The following is a 19,264-nucleotide window of genomic DNA, read 5'->3' as shown; positions in this document are numbered from 1 at the left end:
GGGGCGCGGAGCCGGGTGCGGCCCAGACCCGGCTGCGCCTCAGCCCCTCTCCGCCGCCCGAGGCTCTTTTCGCCTCCCCGCCCCGTCTTCGGCCATCGCAGCAGGCATGGGCTGTTTCTGCGCGGTCCCGGAGGAATTTTACTGCGAAGTTTTGCTCCTGGACGAGTCCAAGCTGACCCTGACCACACAGCAGCAGGGCATCAAGGTAAGGACGCCGGCAGGGCTGCAGAGTCGCGATGCGGGAGAGCTCGCGGGGCTGCCCGGCGGCGGCTGCCTCCCGGCTGCGCTGCGACAGCCGGGAAGGGAGCGGCGGCGGAAAAAAAGGGGTTTCAGGAGGAATAACGTCGTAACTTTGCTTACGGTCGCGCAAAGGACAGATGGATCAGGGTGACGCTCGCCGGTGGGGCAGACGGTGCTCTGGAAGGCTTCATCTCGAGATAGTGACTTAAAGCGAGCAGGTGCCGACCACCCCGTGGCACTCGGGACGCTCGGCGCAGAGGTATTGTTCTGTACCTGCCAGAGCAAGAAAAGAGAAGGCGGCTGTGTGCACGGTGTGTTGCGCACCCGTGTTGAGTCATTCCCCGCTCCCTCTGCCTTGGGCCGTGCCCGCCTGGGACACGCTCTCCCGGGAAAGGCCGGGGGTAGCGGAGCGGGGCGGGAGCGCAGCAGCGCCTGAGCGCAGGGGCGAAGGTCCAGCCGCCTCCCTAGCCCGGTGTCCTGTCGCCCGGCCGCTGGGAACAGCTCCTGCGCCGCTGCAGCACGCTCGGCGTGATGAACTCTTCAAAGTAGTCATCTGCCAAGCGCTAATGAGCCCTGACAGAGCTTGTGAAAACTGAGATTTTTCTAAAGGCCCTTAACTTGGTCCTGTTTGGTTAAGACTGATGACAACTGATAGCATGTCGCAGACTTGAAGTCCTTGTTCAAAGAGCCACGGACATGAATTTATTAGCAACGTCAGAACGTGGTTTCAGTGTTGGATTGTCGGATCAGAAAAAAAAACCGAACAAAAAACCAAACCAAACCAACCAACCGACCAACCAAACAAAACACATTTGAGAAAGAGAAAATACATTCAAAGAAAGAAATTCATTCTTCTAAAATTTATTGTTGGAAAGGGCTGTCTGATTTTACCTAAGACATCCAAAGAATAAAATTCTGTATGCCTTTGTGCTTTAGTTTGAATGATTGAAGCTTGGTGAAGCAACTGTGGAAAGGAGAACCTGAAGGACGGTAGTGGGGAGTGGGGGTTTATATTTAACAATATGTTTTCAACCCTAATCAGTGGAATTACTAGGTCTACGTGTATTCAGCATTATCAAGCTTTGCTGAATCAACTGCCTGCAGATAGGCCCATAAATCCATGCTTAGCACAGAGGAATAAGCAAATCACGCTGGAATGATACTGGAATTCAGTACCTGTGCAGGGTCTTTGAAGTCTAAGTTTAGACACTTCTGAAAAGCCTTACCTTTCAATGTGCAGATGTGGGTGTGTATATCATGCATACTTTTGTGCAGTAAACGTGCAGTCACAGAAGTATGTTAGAAGTATAATCTGCAAAGATGGTTAGTCTAATGAAGCTAAACCCTGAAAGTGAAGGGTTTGTGCAGTGTCTAATAAAAATTATTGTCCCATGGGAAAGAAAGAGTCTGAAGACGTAACTTCTTTCCAAGAACGCATGACTTGCAGTGTTGGGAACTGTCTAGTTTAAGATGAGGGTGTGTTTTCCTGCCATTCTTAGTGTGATCTGAATGTGGTATATTGCTAAATATTTCATCCCTTCTACCTGCTCCTTCTCTGTCTGAAACTCAACCATAGAGCAGTCATGGAATCAGTTGGAAGAGTATGTGGATCTGACAAGAAAAATAATAGTTCATTAACAATTTGGCATAGGCACTCACACTGCGCAGTGGGAAACCTTAGGGAAGTGAGAATGTCCCTTTTTGTAGCAGCCTGTTTTCTGTGTTTTCTTTTTCTTTCCTTTGTTTTAAGATATAGTTTGTACATGGTGAAGCCACACCTCAGTGCTGTAGCTCCATGAGCCTTTGAAAACCCAAGGTGAAGAACTGCAGAGCTCTCTCCCAGGCATTGTTTTAAACCACGGAGCCCTCCCTTGCCTCTGTACCTGCATGAGTGTTTGTGCAGCTGTGCATGAAGAGCAGCTACTGCCCAGCTGAAGGGTGGCCACTGGTTTGCCTTTTGCTGGGTGAGCCTTCAGCTGGACCTTTGTGCCCTGCTCCACTTCACAGCTGGAGGATGGCAGAAATGGCTTTTTCAACACAGTCCTGGCATCTATCATTTTCGGCTGCTGTTGTTATTATTCTACAGCTTTCCGGGGATGTTATATTATCAATTCTTAGTGAAACAGAACATAAAATTTGTCATATTCTGTCACGCTTTGTCATTTGGCACTTTACCCTTGAAATACAAGTGTTTTATTTTAAATCTTTTAAAATGCACTCATGTAAATGCAGAGACTTTTATTTTTAATTTTTTTTAATTGGCATTTCAGCTTTGGCACATATCTATGGTTTGTAAAAGTTCATATAAGTTTCATTTTAAACTAATATTTAAAAAAAAAAACATTTCCTTAGAACTACAGATTCTGGATGGGATCTTCCTTTTGTCATCTTAACTTTTAATTTGGTTCAGAGATACATGGGACATAAGCTTTTGGTCCTCTTTCAAATATCTTGAATTGTTACAGAAGCAACTTTGTTCTCTTATTTTCCCCCAAGCAGATGCATGTCTGTTAGAAACAAAAACCACAGCTCAACAGCTTTTGGCAATCTATGTACTTGCTTGATATTAGTGGATATAAAACTACTTGTTTTGAAGGGTGGAAAGCAGTGCCCTGTAGGAGTCTGAGGCAAATTTGTTTCTTCAGGGAATTGGATATGAAGTAGATACATGTGTCCAGAGAGTTTTGAGGATGCGTTGCTTACTTTGTATAGTGGTTATTTCTGACTTGTTATGCTTGGCAGCAACTCTACTTATCAAAACATGACATTTTTTAATTACAATATTATTGACACATTTTTCATTCTACAGTGGGCTTCAAATTGCACTTCACATTGAAACAATAAGCAGAGGTGAACAAGACCGAGACTTTGAGTGCAATTTAGGGATACTTTTCTCTATGGACTTCAAAGAGCTTGTTAGGGAAAGGAAAAGATTAGTTTTCTTCTGGCTCCCAAGTGGGGAAGCTGAAATGGAAAGAGGTCAAGTGGCTTTTTCAAGGTTGTATGGCAAGGAAACAACTTCCTTTTGCTACTGGGGTGATAGCTACTGACCATTCTGCCATGGGCCATGCTGTCTGGAGGGGTCTGTGAGGAACTCTTCCTCAAACCAATTATTGCTTCTTTGCTTCTCAGTTTTTTGTTTTGTTTTTTTTTTTTTTTTTTTTTTTTTTTGGTTTTGTTTTGTTTTGTTTTTTGTTTTGGTTTTTTTGTTTTTGTTTTTGTTTTTGTTTTGTTTTGTTTTGTTTACTGTTATTAGTGCTGCATTGCTGTTCTCCCTTTCTGTCTTTGTGCTTTAAGGTTAGAGCACTGCTCTATGAAAATGTGTAAGCTGGGTGTTCAGCACTGAGGCTTACAGCAGACTGATAAGAGTTAGTTAATCAGGAAAAGCCATCAGGTGTCTCATAATCTTAATTTTTATGTTTCCTTATAGTACATTAACAGACATATTCTGGAGTGTACATGCATTGAGATAAAAAAGTGATGGCACTTGTTAGTCCCAGAAATTTTGGGATGGAAGAGGCTATTCACCACAATCTCATGCTGCTTTCTAGTCAAGGTGCATGGCCTCATATAGGGACAGCTTTTCCTCTTAAAAGGATGTTCAAGTGTCCAGTTAGGAAATGGGTTTTTGCTAAAGATATGGTAAGAATGAGCTACCAGCTGACAATAATCCCTTTTCCAGGACTGCTACTTTGTCTTCTCTTCACACAGACTAAACAATAACTTAGGCATTTTTATGGTACAGCACCAGTTGTAGCTCATCTGCTGATGTTGCAAGACATGTCAGTGGTCTTTTGACATGATACCTGACTGAGGGGTTGTGGGCATTACATATTTTGGCTCTGTTGAGAACTGGGCTAATTGTCCTTGTAAACAGTGGTGTGCCTTATTGCACAAATTTGTTTCTGGAGATTAAGGAAAATCTCTGTGGGCCCTTAAAAATAATGCCTTGAAACCTATTGGTTGTCAGCTGTTTCATAAAGAGTGCTCATCTTGAAAAGTGTGTGTTACAGGAACCTAAGAGCCCTTTTTTCCCCCACCCGGAAAATAGTATTTAAGGGAGATATTTGTTTTGTTTTTTTTCTCCTGAAGAAGCTAAAAATTACATGAAGCATCTGTGTCTCATGTTTACATCTCTTTAGTTGGAACAAAGATCTCAAAAAAAATATTAGCTACTTCTGCAGTGAAGAAGCTCTCTAATTAGTCTTAAGCCATCTGGTCATTGCACTTTTGAAGTGCTCCTTGAAATTCTTCTCTGACCACAGTTTTTATGTTCTGTTTAGACTGACATGTGTGATGGGCCATCAACAGTATTTCATTAGAAGAGAAGTGATGAACAGGAAAGATACACAAGGTCTTCCTGGGAAAAGTATATGTTCTGTAATATTATTTTTTTAGGTGGTACCATTTATCACTGGTGGCCAGTGATAGTCTGGCCATCATACCATTTACTTGATGATTTACTGAGAATTTAGCAAAAGGATGGCTAAAAAAACCCCCAAACCCTCACCTCAAAAAAACCAAACCAAAACAACAACAACAACAAAACAAACCAAAACCCCCAAAAAAACAACAAAGCAAAAAAGCAAACCTGAAATAGAGAGTGACTGATATTAGGAACTGTGTTAAATAACTGGACATGTAAAAAGCATGAGTGGGTTCATCAGAATATTATACATATTGTGAAGATACTTATGGAATAATTGACAAAAGGATTCAGTATGATCTACAGAAGTAGGTAAGCACACCATTTCTTAGAAAGTTTTCTGTGGATTATTCTTGTATTTTTCCTTTTTTGGTGTGTGTGTTTGTTTGTTTGTTTTTCATTTTTGTTCAGTTTGGTTTTTTTGTTTGTTTGCTTTTTTCCTTTGTTTTTGTTTTGTTTGACTTTTTTTTTCAGTCCCCAGTGAAGCTAAACAGTTCCAGACTTCATGTCTTTAAAATACACTGTATACAGAAAATATACAATTTTACACTTTAACAAGAGCACTTTTACATCAAGCTATATTAGCTGTAGGTACACCAAGGAGTCAACCTGGGAATGACAGGGATCTGTTTTTTTTTCCCAGTGAAAATACTTAATGGATGCATTTGATAGCAGGAAATAGAATCCTATGAATAGAAAGAACTTATATTGGGTTAAAAAAAAATTTAATTGAGAGTTAGCATTAAAATCAAATTGGTAGTAATTTGCTGTGAATGTAGAATGTATTCTTCATGAAAGTGATTTCTGCTGATTTATTCTTCTAAATTTTTCTAGGAAAGGAAACCATCTTTTTTGTGAGAAATTTCTAAAATTTTCTGGTTACACTACTTCAGAAATCTGAAAAATCTTTTTAAAGATAGATAGCAGTTGTTTTCTACCTATGGTATTTTCATCACCTACAGGAATTACTAAACTGAAATATCAGAGTTCAAGCATATTTAATCATATTTTCCTCTGCCCTCTTTGGTATTGATTAATAAAGAAATAATTAATTGATAAATATTTCAAGGCAGATTCTTCTTGATATTCTGCCTATTGATTTGAAAAGAATAGTTAATAAAAGTGAGTTGATTAAAAGGACACAATCTCAGTCTCGTTTCAACCTTGTAATAGATTTTCTTTATAAAGCAACAGTTCTGCTATGTGTACATATTTCGCATAGCAGCAGGAAAACTACACAGACAATATCATCAAGTTCCAAGTGTGAATAATTTTCTTCTTTAATGCTGTTGACACCCCGCATCTAAGTATTGTCTGTAGCAAAAGCAAAAAAAAAAAGTTAAAAAAAAGTACATTACTGATAATCCCTTCCATATCAGAAAGGTGCTGGTGCTTCTTAAAGTTCCTTTATGGGTGTAAAATGGTCATCTGATTGCACACTGAAGACCAGATGGTATATATGAAATTTTGAACTGTTTCAGTCCTCTACAAATGGGCTGAAACAGTGCACGATTCTAGTTTACAGAGAATGAAAGGAACAAAATGGCTCATGAACACTGCTATTAAATGCTCTGCAAAAATTTGTGTCACAAATTTGAAATAGATTACTAACTTCTTACAATATCTTTACAGATGAGGCCAGCGATCTTGAATACCCCACAGAATAACCATAAAATAAATGAACAATGAGACACTTTGTTTTCCCTAGGTTCACTTAACTAAATTAATGAAACCAGCATGACTACAAGAAGTAAATCCATTAACTTCTAAATGGAGTTATGTCTTGGTCAACCTCAGCTTTGAGCAATCATATTGTCAGAGGTGTCTGTTCTTCTGTTTTCACTGAGCAGTAATTTCATAATAGGACCAGGGTACACGTAAACTATGAGGCTGCTTTTTTTGGTACAATTTTGGGTTTATGTAACTTGGATCAAGCATTTCTTATATTAAAATATTTTAGTATAGTTAAATACTATCTCTTGATATGTTTTTCATTTTAGTTCCTGAGAATTCTGAACTAAAATTCAGCTGCAGAATTGCAATCCGTTCCCTCAAAAAAGAAAACTGCTAAAAATTATCACATTGTATGAGGAGAAATCTTGAAGAGACTGAATTGAAAAGGTGTTTCAGAAAGAGAATGTTTCTAGAAGCTAAAGTTTTATGTCACTTCATGCTGTAAAAATATCTGTTTTCAAGATGATATTGAACACATATAAGGAAAAGAGAAATTATGTATTGGTCATATTGCATCATTATTAATATCTGCATTTTCGCTAGAAAGATGAGAGAGGATTTGCCAGTCTTTTAAATATTTTTAAAATTTATTTTTCTAAAGGGGGTTTAATTTTTTAATGATAGATCAGCTATATTACCTTAACTTCTTTCACAACCGATATATTTGGAAGTGAATAATCACATTTCAGTATCTAGGTTTAATTTTGCAAACTGCATTTTTAAATGCACATTTTAGATGCTGCTTTCTGATGAGATCTTTTGCTTGCTGCATACTGATTTAATCACAGAGTTTAAAATGAAGGTTGTCATTTCAGTATTGATCGAACTTTTGTTCCCACTTCTTCTGTTGCATCCTGAGTTGCGGATGGCTGAACACTGCAGGCGCTAAGGTCAAAAGGACATGCTCGAGATCAACTTGTGCTATTATTCAGAAGTGGAAAACCAATAGAAACATTGCAAAATGAGAGCTCTGCTCCTTTGGTTTTGCTGCAGCATGAAGAGGGGAACCTGCCTGTTTTGCCAAGTGGGAAACATGCTTTATCTGCTCTCCTTGGCTTGTGACCACAAACATTGATTTCTTTGAAGGGAAGTGACCTGGTAATTCTAGCAGTACCTTTCCAGAGGCAGGAATAAGACACCTCAGAACTTCCTTTGAATTGATATACAAATTGTCTTTATTGAAAGTAACAATCAAAATTTAATATACCTGCATAGGCATTTTTGATCATTCTAGATGGAAATCCCTATTGGGCTGAATGTACCATTAACCTATAGTACTAGGGTAGTTATGTTAAAGTTTGGTTGTTAGATGTCTCAGAGGTCTGTAAAGATTCCTTTTTGAGAAGCCTTTCTTTCCTCTTGCCCCTCATGATTTCTTTTTAATTCTGTCTTGTTTGACAGTGGCAAACTCTCACTCCTACCAGGAGCTTTCATTAGTTATGCTTGGTAAGAGCAAGCATAAGACTTTATATTCAGCGAAATCCAACTGTTCCTGCTTACATTTAAGATAAATAATAAAGTCATTACAGTAATGGGTAGTTACTAATGTAAAGGAAAAGTGGATCTAATTTGTATGGCGAGGTGTTTATTTGTTTGTCAATATTTACATTTTAAACTCTGCAGATTACAACTGGTTGTCCATAAAGCAGAGAAGAACGCAATCTATCTTCCTGTAGTTCTTGAAGTTTTGGGTAAAATCTCTCTGTGGCTGAGTGAGCCAGTTTGATAATAAATCACTCAGCACTTCAATAGTTTTCCTGTGTTCTCAGGAAAGTAAGAACTGAGTGCACCCTAGAATAAATTCTCTTGTTTGTGTGAGAGACAGAATGCCTTTTAGGAATGAAAAGGAAGGACCTTCAGTATCTCAATTCCATTAAAAGAATTTGGAAGGCAGAAAATGGCAGTTTCCCTATATAATTAGTGGAAAAATTTGGCATGACTACTAATGTAGGCAAGCACATGATTTAACACTTTGTAGAACTAAAGACACTTGATTGTCTTGTAGAATTGATCCAGAATACAGTTCATCCAAACAAAACCCACTGGATCTGGTTTTTGTTTTCCACATACTATATATTTCTCACTTATATCTGAGAAGAAGTTATTTGTAGTGTTTTGGAAAATATTTTCTATCTGTAATAATACTCATTTGTGTGTTATATAGAATATCTGGTTTATTTCATTTTTAATTTTTAAAATACATTCTATATGAGAAAAAAAAACATACAGTTCTTGTTTTGGTTCCACAGTTTTATTCAGATCACAGTGTAAAAGAATTGTGACAAACTTTTTCCTATTTGGTGGATGAATGGTAGCTGGAAGGAGTGTAATCTTTTCCCCCTTTAGAATACCAGAACAAGTATTCTCTTTATAAGAGACTACATTGAATACCATAAGGGAAAGTAAATTTTCTTTTTGTGCTGTTTGTGAGTACCACAGAAAACTGGTGGAGCTAACAGTTCAGAATTATAAAAATGAGGAGGAATGCATAGGAGACTAATGAGGACTGAGTTCAGCACTGACTCAGGACTTGAAGCAAATGATTCAACAGCCCTTGTGAGAAGAGGTAATCCTACAGTGCTGGTGTGATAGTTAACACGGAAGGAGATTCTCCACATCTTGCTCAGGGTTGCCTTAAACTGCCTGCAAAGCTCCCTGTTTTGAAATGAGTTTTGCTTTGTTTGGCCAGCACCAGATACAGAAGAATGCTGCAATGGGCCTTGCCTCTGCCCTTGTTCTGTGCTGGTGGAGGTTGCTGTGGTGTAGAAGGTGGCTGTAATTTATAAAGTGGTGAAATCTCGTCATGGCCATCGAAAGCAATGCAAGTCATGTCAGAACCAAGTGGGACTGGAAGGCCATGACTGCCAGCATTTCTTCAATGCTTGTTCCCATGGGGGAATCCTCAGATCCTCGTTCCCTGTGGTTCCTGTGGCTGTGGGAAGTGAGAAGTAGTGCAGAGGAGCTTGTTGCAGCCTAACACTTCCACGCTGTGTCACACAGAGCCCAGACCTCCTACACAGGGGTCCTTTCAAGTGTGCTTCAGGCTGATGGCAATCTTTTGTCTGTGTGGTTGTTATGTTTATTTAGTATGCCAGAATGAAAGAAAGCTGAGTGTCATACTCTCATAATTCTGGTTGTCATACCATGACAGTTAAGGGGTGGGTGATATGTATTGGGGTGCCTTGGAGGGGACAAGACAGCAGATAATCCTGAAACCTGTGCCTGGATCTCCCTTCAGAGCAAATTAGGACACCTCAGGAGGGACCACAGGAGAGAGGTGGCTTAAGTTCAGTAGACAAGATCAGGAGAAAAAGTTCTTGGGGAAATGAAGGAGAGTTGCAAATGGACAGAATAGTCTTGCAAAAAACAAACTTTTTTGTATTGCCATTCGCTTTCTGAAAGAAGGGGAGAAAGCCGCAAGACTTTGTAGAGGAACCTTTTGATGAGGTGTGTGAATGTCCTGACCTGACCTGCCCTCAGCTTTTTCGTTTTAATTTCCATTGGCTACTTTGGGTAGGGGAGGAGGAACTGGAGAGAGGAGGAAAAGGGGAGGGAGGAGGAAAAACATTAAAAATGTTTTTTTAATAACATTTTCAGGATAGAATAAAGCCCTTATGTTGAAAAGATCAAATATTTTCCCCCTGCTTTGAAGTGATGTCAGATTCTTCAGCTGTATTCTTCACTTTATTATTTTTTACTTTCTAAAAGTCCCATTTTTTCTTTTTGTGTACAGCACATAAGTTGGCTGAACACTTCAGTTCTCTTTTCAGTGTGTGCGTCCTTCTTCTGGAACACAGCAAACTCTAAAGCTGTGGGAAACAAAAGTTTCTGGTATCCTTCAAAGGGTATCTACCACATTTATTCTTATCCTTTTGTTCTTAACAAATGCATTTCTGTAGGCAAATTATAATGCCTTTAAAATCACCTCTGACTGAACCATCTTTCTCCAAAAAGGGGAGTGTTCTGGAGCTCTCTCAGTGCTCCAGGTTGGGATGGATGAGATTTACTAAGAAAATATTCTTGGCCTTGAGGTTCCTTTATCTGTGTCTTTAGTGTCTCAAAGCAGTTCCTGCAAAAGCCAATTTTCTTTCTTGGACCACCATTTAGTATTAATGCTTCTTTTTCTTTTCCTGTGAAAGCAATAGTGAGTTACCACTGTCTTTCCTGGATTGGAGAATACTTGAAATTTTGTACCCGGTTTTAATTTCAGTGTTGATGACATGGGTTTTGAAGTGCTTTGGCACCAATTTCAGCAGGAGCCAAATTGAACCCAATTTTTCTGTGAGCAGGTTCAATTAATAAATGAAAATTTACTTGAAAGAAAGAGTGTAAATTCTTGGATGAATGTGACAGATGTTATTAATCTAAAATAAACATGAAAAATTTCTACCTTTTTAACAGAAGTCAAATCTTTTTCTTAATCATCCTTGGCCTTTCACCAGTATTCAGCTCTTGTATCCATTTAGAGCATGAAAGCCACGTTTGTTGTTTCCATGTCTGTATCTTTATTCTTTTGTTTCTTTTTTCCTACTTTCCTGGAAAAAATCTTCTACAGAACTAGGTTTCATGAACTGTCTCCTGAAATCTTTATTTAAAGGAAAACGGCAATGCTGACCATGTTTGTTTATGATGTCTGCTGCTTTGGGAACAGGTGAACAGAAGTCAGAACAAATGATCAGAAAAAATACTAGGTTTAGTTTTGGTATTATGTGTGTGTTTGTCTCCGACAGAAATTGGAGGGGCCTTGGCTAAATGAAGTTGTTTGGGGAGAGGAATCTATAAAATGTCCAAAACAAGATAGTTCTAAGTAGTGTTGTTGTTTTAAATCTTTCTTTGTAGTGTTTGTAGTTTTGTGAAAGCTGAAATTTTTTCCTGTGGCATGGAAAAGCTCCAGAAGTAGGCAGAAGTCCTGCAGGAGAGCTTGACTCCAGCTTGATGTATTTTGTTGAGAGGAAGGTTTGATTGGGAGGGAGTTAAACCACTTCCACTGAGTTGGCTGAAAATGGATCAAACCCAGTTTTTTGTTTTATGTACATTTTCTTTTTCCTGAGGCTTAGTCTGTATCTCAGATCACGACACTTTCAATTATCTTGATATTAATTAATTAATTAATTAGTTTATTTATGCTAATTTTTTGTTTTGTTCATGAGTTTTAGAAAGATCAGGGTAGAAGATTTGCGGTAGATTTGCAGTAGGGCAGCACACAGAAATATTTCTACTGCTGCGTGTGACATACACAGAGAGTGTGCTTATAGAACCCTCCCTTCGAGAATATTTACTTGGAACTTCTCATAGACAAATAGTGCCCCCAAAGAAACTCAAAAATTGAAAGGGTGATTTTTTCTTTAGTATTAGTTAATCCTGCTGTGTGTCTTACCTGGAAGAGAATTCAAACCAGACATTTTTATGTGCCTGCTGTACTAAGGTATAAGCATTCACTTGAAAAGTTACAAAAGTACAAGTCAGTGTTCATTACAGCATTCACTTCTCTGAAAGTTACATAAATGTGTGCACTGCCCATCTCCATGCCCAGCTTGAGGTGATTATACTCTGTTTGTATCTAATCCACCAGTGGATTCACGCAATTCTATTGAAAGTGGCAGAGTTTCTTTGCCTACAGTTGATTAAAGGCTCTTCATCTTAATATGCATTTTTTCCTACCTAATCTAACCACATAGAGCAGATGGACTTGGTATTATTATCTATAAGATGAAGAGCATCTAACACGATGCTGCTTATTATCTTGTTTTTCAAGCTTGCTGTGATTCATATTCCTTTTCTTGCATACAGAAGGAATATGGGATAAAAAAATCACTTGAACTGAAGAAATTGCAGTGTAATTGAATTTTGAACATTGATTTCTGAGTGTACAGAAAATGAAGTGAAATAATGTACTTGAGCAGCAAATTACAGGATGTAGGACAGTGTACAGTGCCTTTAAGAAGCAGGTGTTTGCTGGGGAGTTCACTGTGCATACAAATGTACTCACATTTTGAAGTTGGTTAGGAGCAGTTACAGGGAAGAGGAAACCTGACTGGCCTAATACAGGCTTTTTCTATTCAGTACAGGCTTGAAAAAAAGGTAGAAATATAATAATGTAGGGAAAGGCTGGGTTTTGTTTGCTCTTTAAAGTCTGAAGCAGGGGAGAACCAGAAGTATGATTTAAAGGAAATTGTAGTAGTGGTTGTTGTAAGTACACAGAGAGGAAGCCTTGCATAATTTTCAGTCTGGAAGGAGGAACTGAACATTTAATTAAACAATGCCTTTGACTCAATTAGTTGATACTCCAGTCTTCTTAGTACATATAGTTTTAGGTTATTCTTCAACTGTACAGCTGTTTCCTACTGCATTACATGTGGGAGGGAGGTACACTGTGGTTCCAGAAGCAGAGGGAAAGGAAGTAGGTTTCTAGGCCCTAAAATTTTAAGCATCTCTAACTCAAAGCTGCAAAGGTAGCACATCTAACAAAAGCCTAACTGGTAATTTCACAGTGAGTATTGACCTTATCAAAGTCTACCCAAAATCTATTGAACCCCTTTTATCATCCCATCACTCCTGCCAGACTGCTGAGCCCCGAAACCTCAAGAGTTTCTCTGCATGCAGAAATAGTATTTGACTAACTGGATCTGCTTTCATAGGGAAAATAAAATACAGTCCACCTGTAGTCTGTTTGAGTATGCATTGTGATAGTGCTCATGTAACATAAGTTACTCCCTTGTGGGCAGAGGAATATGTTGGACAAGGTTAAAACACCTTGAAACATATTTATATATATAATTACACTAAAAATTAGCAGAAACAGTGTTTGGGTGAAATAACAGACTTATTGAACCACATCATAACAGATGATTGTTGTGATTTTTTTTTCCTTGATCTACCTCATTTAGATAGGAGGCTGGATCTGCTTGAAAGAACACATTATTTTAAACAGAGATTTGTTCTGGATTTTGGCTCTTGTTTCAGGGGGAATTATATCCTCTAATGACACTTGTTTAAGCCAAAATAAGTCAAGTCAGTTGTTGGAGTTTAGTCATCTCACACATGTTCTGCTACAAAAGGAGGAAAGAATACTCTCCTGTGTTATCTCAAATTTCGTTTAAGCAATAGTTTATCAATGCAAATAAAGTGCAGATCAAACAGAAGAAAATTATGCATAATAAAATGAAGAAATTGGAAGGATCTGACCTTGGTGAGGAAGAGCCTGACAGTTTCAGTGGGAATTATCATGTGTCACATAATCATAGTCAGGATTGCAATTGTACACAGAGGACACAGGCATTGGAACTTATTTTCAGAGCTATTTAGGTGCTTGCATAAGAGTCTTTCAAAAGTCTTTTTTAAAGATTGTACTGGGCACTCAGGCAACTCTGAAAACCTCTCAGGACTGAATTAATGGTTACGGAGTAAATATCAGGAGAACAGTGTCACTTAAATCAAGGTACCTGCTGTATGAGAGCTTGACCCAGAAGCTGAGACTGGGGAGCAGCATTTCAGCTGTGTGAGCTGGCATTTTCTTACTCAATGCTAGAAACAGAAGACAGAGAATTTTATGCTGTTGAGGCTGTGGACTTAACAGATTTAAGGAACAGCTGCTGCTGAGACAAAGAAATGTTTGCCGCATTTGTTCACACAGAAGAACTCCTTCAAAGGGAAGGTTTGGCTGTCATAGGGTTGTTTAGGTGTGACATTGTGCTGAAAGTTATGTGATTCAGGTCAGTGTGTTACCCTGAAATTCAGTTCTCTTGAGGGATTACAGTATCTAAGTATTTTACTTGTGTGTAGTATTTGCAGTCTCTGCTGATTCTTACAAGTTTCTATGGAAAGGTTTGGACATGTGATCAAACTGGTAAGTGTTCAGTCTGGTAGCTGTCCATATGCATGAATAGCAAATATTTAGTAATTCAGTTTATTTTAGATTGTACTAAGAGGATTTAGTTGCATTACCTTTTATTTGCTGTTGGCTAAGAGCCTTCACTCATGCTGGTTGTGGTTCAGCTTTCATATCTTGAAGGCCTCTGATTTCTCTGGGAGATTCAAATCTGCAACACTTCAGTCTGATTCTTACAGTACATTTCACTTTGGTGTTTTTGTCAATGCAAAGTCTTGAATTTCTTTCTTGCTTTCATTTGAAATAAACTTTCTGTTGTCATGGTTGCTGAGAGGAGCTCAAAAGCATGAGCCCTGCTGACTCCTAAAACCAGTAAGCCTGCATTTTTCAGTGAGGAAGCTTGGAATTAAAGCAAGTGCTATGATTTCTTTTCTTTCCCCTTGAAGGTAAAGTCATAATTTCTCAATGGCCAGGATTGCCTCTGTTGAAGAGCAGGGACAGGAGGGAATCAGATGAGGAGGATATATAGTCAATGTACAGTGAATTACATTACATGAGGGCATGGTCACAATTATGTGGCTCATTCTTTACAGGTTCTTTTAGTGTGATCTGTTTTTGAAAACCCCAACTAAAGGAGCCTCCCAGGAGCTCAGCTGCAGTCCTTTGTTACTCTTGTAGAAGACAGCTTTCCGTGACATCTCATCAGGGTCACGTTTGTTTTCAGTTAATCTACTTTCATGTTTTTCTGACTTCCGTGAGTCTGTGCACAGAGTACATTTGATCCTTAACCTTTTTCCACATGCTTTTTTATAGAACATTAGGAGACTTGATGCTAGGAGATGCTGGCAGCTTTGACTTTGAGCAGAGGCAGACACCCAGGCAATTGTCTGACAGCCAGGGTGGAGGAGGTTACCTGAGTATAGAGCATTAAATTATGTGCCGACCTCTTCCACCACCATCACTCCTACTCATGTTCCTAAGGAAAATATCTGGATTTGGGTTTGTTTTACCTTAGATGCTTCTCTCACGCTCAGTGTTTCTGAGTACCTCCAGGAACCTTAATCTTTGTTCCTGTAGTATGTCTTCACAGTTTTGCAGTTTTCTCTTGCCTTTCTTGAATAGTTCTTCTTGATCTTTTGTTTCCTTGCTGGGAGCATTGGTCTGCTGGCCAAAGACTTGAGATGGCATGTGAATGAGCAGAGTGCAGTTCTTTTTCTACCAGCACTTGGGACAATCTGGGCTTCATATCTCTGCACTTAAAAAAGTGGGAATGGGGAAATGTTTCTATTGTTTGTTTGGCTGGTTCACTATTTTGGCTTTATGTTTTGGGAGTCAGGGATTAGTAATTGTATCTTTTACAATCCATGCCACAGGGAACTACAGTATTTTAGCATCTCTTTTTGTGTCTCATCTCTAAATCATGGTGACAGTAATAAAGCAGGAGGGGCAAGTGGCATGAGGGGAAATAAGCACTGCAGTATGAAACATATATTTTAATTACAATTGATCTTATCAGATATAGATCCTTCTTCCACATACAATTCTCATACAGTTCTTTGTTAGAAGATCCAAGAGGACCCTGAAGACTGGAAATATGTTGAAGCAAACATCTGGCTTTTTTTTAACTAAAAGAGAAAGAGTTGACTTAAAACAAACCCACAAAACAGAAGCAGAACAAAATATATGCAAACAAACCTCACCCACCAGCTCTGCCAACTTCCTGGCCCTTCTCCCCTTAAAAAGCTGTGGACAGATTTTTCTCTCCAGAATTAATTTTGAAATTTAAGTTTGCTGGCTTATGCATCCAATATTTATCATTTCCACTACACTGTTGCATCCAGTGTTCCTTCCCATTTTAAAATGCTTATGCTTTACTTTCCAGAGGTAAACCCCACAATTTTAGAAAGATTTTAGAAAGTTCATGGTTTTTAGAAAACTCATGGTTTTTAGAAGATTTCTCTGCTTACAGGCATCTAGCAACAGGACAAGAGGACATAGCCTGAAGCTGTCCCAGAGCTGGACATCAGGAAGAATTTCTTCATGGAACATTGTTCAAGCATTGGAGTGGGCTGCCCAGGGATGTAGTGGAGTCCCCATCCCTGGAGGTGTTCAAGAAATGACTGGACAGGGCACTACGGGGTATGATCTAGATTGGTCAGAGTTTGGACTTGATAATCTTGGAGATCTTTTGCAACCTAAAAGATAGTGTGATTTCAGGAAGTTCCTTCAAGTGAAGTCATCACTATTTGCATTCTGGTCTCAGGCTCTGAAGAAGCCATTTGTAATGACTTCCTATTAGATCAGTTCTGACCTTTCATGTTTGCTCCGAGGTCTTTGTGCTCATGCTGTCATTCTGACAGTGAAGCATTAGACTGAAACTGGAAATGACATTAACCACCTTTCTCACCAACTGCTATGCAGGCAGCAAAATCACAGAAACAGAAGAGGAACATTGAATCAATATTTTCCACTGTTGCTGGGTTCAGTTTTACTGAAGGCCTGTAGAACTTTAGTGTAGCAGTTGATGTTTGTTTCCAGTTTGGCACTTGGCTTGCTGAGATTCACGGAGTCAGGAACAGCCTGTTTTGAGTTACACACCTGATGCACTTTCTGGGCTGGGGGAGTGGGATAGCAGCACTGGTATTGCACTTGAATTTTTAACTCTGGCACCTTTTTTTAAGATCCAGGAATCTCAAGTGCCGTAGAAATAGGAATGACACAGCAGAGGTGATGTCCCTCCCCATTCACACTTCTTCCAGCCTAGAATTGTTGGTATTTTTAAGTCTGGCTGTGGAGACAGGTGGGATGGAGATAGGCTAAGCAGACCTTTGTAAAACTCTTATTGCTCAACAAAATTAAGAGGAAACATGTCTTTGATTAAGAGACTGCTTCTTGAAGTTTATCCTGATTCCAGCTGCGTGTTTCTCCTCTGCTGACTTGTCCCAGCCCTCTGTAAGGTAGTCTGAGGTCTACTTTAATTTACTCTAGTTGGCAGTGGTCCCTGTGGAGGTGTGTGCCACGTGGCCATGGCTAGAACAGGGCTGATCCAGCCACTCCCTTTCCCCACCCTGCCAAGGTGCTGTGGGCAGGAGAGTGTGGGAGCTGGATCTCTTGGATCAAAGCCCACCAGCTTCCCTCCAAGTGAGGAACCCCTAGTGGGGAACTTGCTGAGACTTTCCTGTTGAGGCTGTGTGGTGTGCAGAGTAGGAATGAACCTGCTGTCTTCCTTCAAATACTCCCTCATGCCCACAGTGAGGAGTTTGAATGCTCCAATGCCATGCCCTGTAATTTGAAAGACAGGCACAAGGACTTGTGGCTGAAGTCAGTGGGTTTTATCAAGGACCTTCTCTAAAGGCCCTGTCAGAACAACTCTGCAGTTTGTTAGTCAGAGATATGAATGTCTCTGCGTCTTTTGCAAAAATGTTACTTGGATGAGCAAAATAGGAATATTTCAAAGAAAATTTAGTTGCCTTAATTAATTTACAAAAGATAAATTTATTTTTCATCTTGCTGGAAAGAGTTTTATCATCCTGTTTCACTTAACAGAGTGTATATGAATAGTAAATGCAATAAATAATTACAGAATACAGTGTAACATGATCAACTGAGGTCACAATTCATTCAACCTGTTAATATTTTCTTTTCCCATTCATCTGCATCAGAAATACATTAATAATTGCTTTTAAATCTACGCTTCTTGCCTCACTCCCTTAATATGTGCCATGTTTGGGGGGTTGTTATTAAAAATGTTTGTGCTGATGTATAGGAATTGATTCCTTGTCCACAGTAGAGCTGCTGTTTCTTTAAATAAAAAGAAAAAGGCACATCCATGGATTATATGCTATCACCAATACATTTTCAGTGTTACTTGCCTGCTTCATGCATTTATTTAACTTTGTGATTTATAGCCAGGCTCAGTATTGACTTTCATCTGCCTTGATGGCAGATTTAATGCAACCACACATGCATTAGGAATTGGGATGTCATTGCAAGAGTTTACAAATCAAAAGTGTTGCTGCAAAATGCATTGTACCTGTGCTAAGAACACTGTTTTTTATTGCATGGGGAATTATTCTCTGCAGCCTTCTGAATAGGCTTATCATCCATCATAGAAGATGCATCCTAAAATGTGTAATATTGTTTTGTCATAATGTTGTCAGATAACGGAAAAAAAAATGGTTTTTTTCTTTTTCCCATATTAACCTTTAACTTCACCTTCATGTTGCAGTAGGCTGTTATCAGCAAGAGCAAGTTTCACTTTAAAGTTCAGCAGACTAAGTAGTAACAAAAAAAAATTCATTATCTCTCTGGTTTATAGAACCTGAGTGGGTTTGAGATTATAGTGAACAAGATTAGATTGCATAGCTGGAAATCTAAAACATTGAGTAAATATTGACTGTGAAAATTTTCAGGATTTTTAAGCATCTGGATATGTTCTGTGCAAATCACCTGCATAGTTTTGTAACTATTTGATTTTACTGAGTAGTTACTGAAAAGATTAGCCTTAAATAGACTAAAAAAAAAGAAAACAAACACACAGTGTAAAAATACCTTTAAAAAAATTATATCCTTTATATAGAAGAGTATACAATACATAAAAAGTATAAATGTAATTTATGCTGGGATTTCTCTATGTATCTGTCTACCTAAAAAAGTAATTAAAAGACCAGACCCTTTTTCCAAGAGAGTGGTGGCTGAAAAGTGCAAGTGTGCTGAAGAACTGCTGAGCTGCCATTCCTAAAAGTCTGCAAGAGGGCTTTGAACCTCTTGTGAAAGAGCAGAAGGTGCTCAAATTTTTGTGAGTTGGTTGCAATGGGAAGAAATTTAAAGATGTGTTGTCCATGTAATGTACACTATCAGTCACCTTTGCTGACTGAGATGATGTAAATTCAAGGAATTGTAATTGGATCTTTATACAGACAGCTTAGTTAAATCTCACATTTTCCACTGATTTCAAAAGACTAAAGGTCAACTTTTATCACTTTCTCCTCTGTTGAAAAAGACCTTGATGAGGGCCTGGAAAAAATGTGTGTGTG

The 19,264-nt window shown here is 38.9% G+C and overlaps 1 protein-coding gene across 1 annotated transcript in view; it reads left to right on the top strand.

Annotated features, from left to right (window-relative positions):
* Positions 1 to 19,264, top strand: part of EPB41L4A (erythrocyte membrane protein band 4.1 like 4A) — a 118,332-nt gene continuing 99,068 nt past the window's right edge. The window contains exon 1 of the mRNA XM_036403354.1: positions 1 to 205. Coding sequence (XP_036259247.1) covers positions 107 to 205 — 99 coding nt within the window. The 5' untranslated portion in view covers positions 1 to 106. The remainder of the gene's footprint in view (positions 206 to 19,264) is intronic.

The sequence above is a fragment of the Molothrus ater genome (assembly GCF_012460135.2).
Source record: "Molothrus ater isolate BHLD 08-10-18 breed brown headed cowbird chromosome Z unlocalized genomic scaffold, BPBGC_Mater_1.1 matZ_random_MA35, whole genome shotgun sequence".
In the NCBI taxonomy this organism is placed as follows: Eukaryota; Metazoa; Chordata; class Aves; order Passeriformes; family Icteridae; genus Molothrus; species Molothrus ater.
This window is presented reverse-complemented; position numbering and strand designations above follow the sequence as displayed.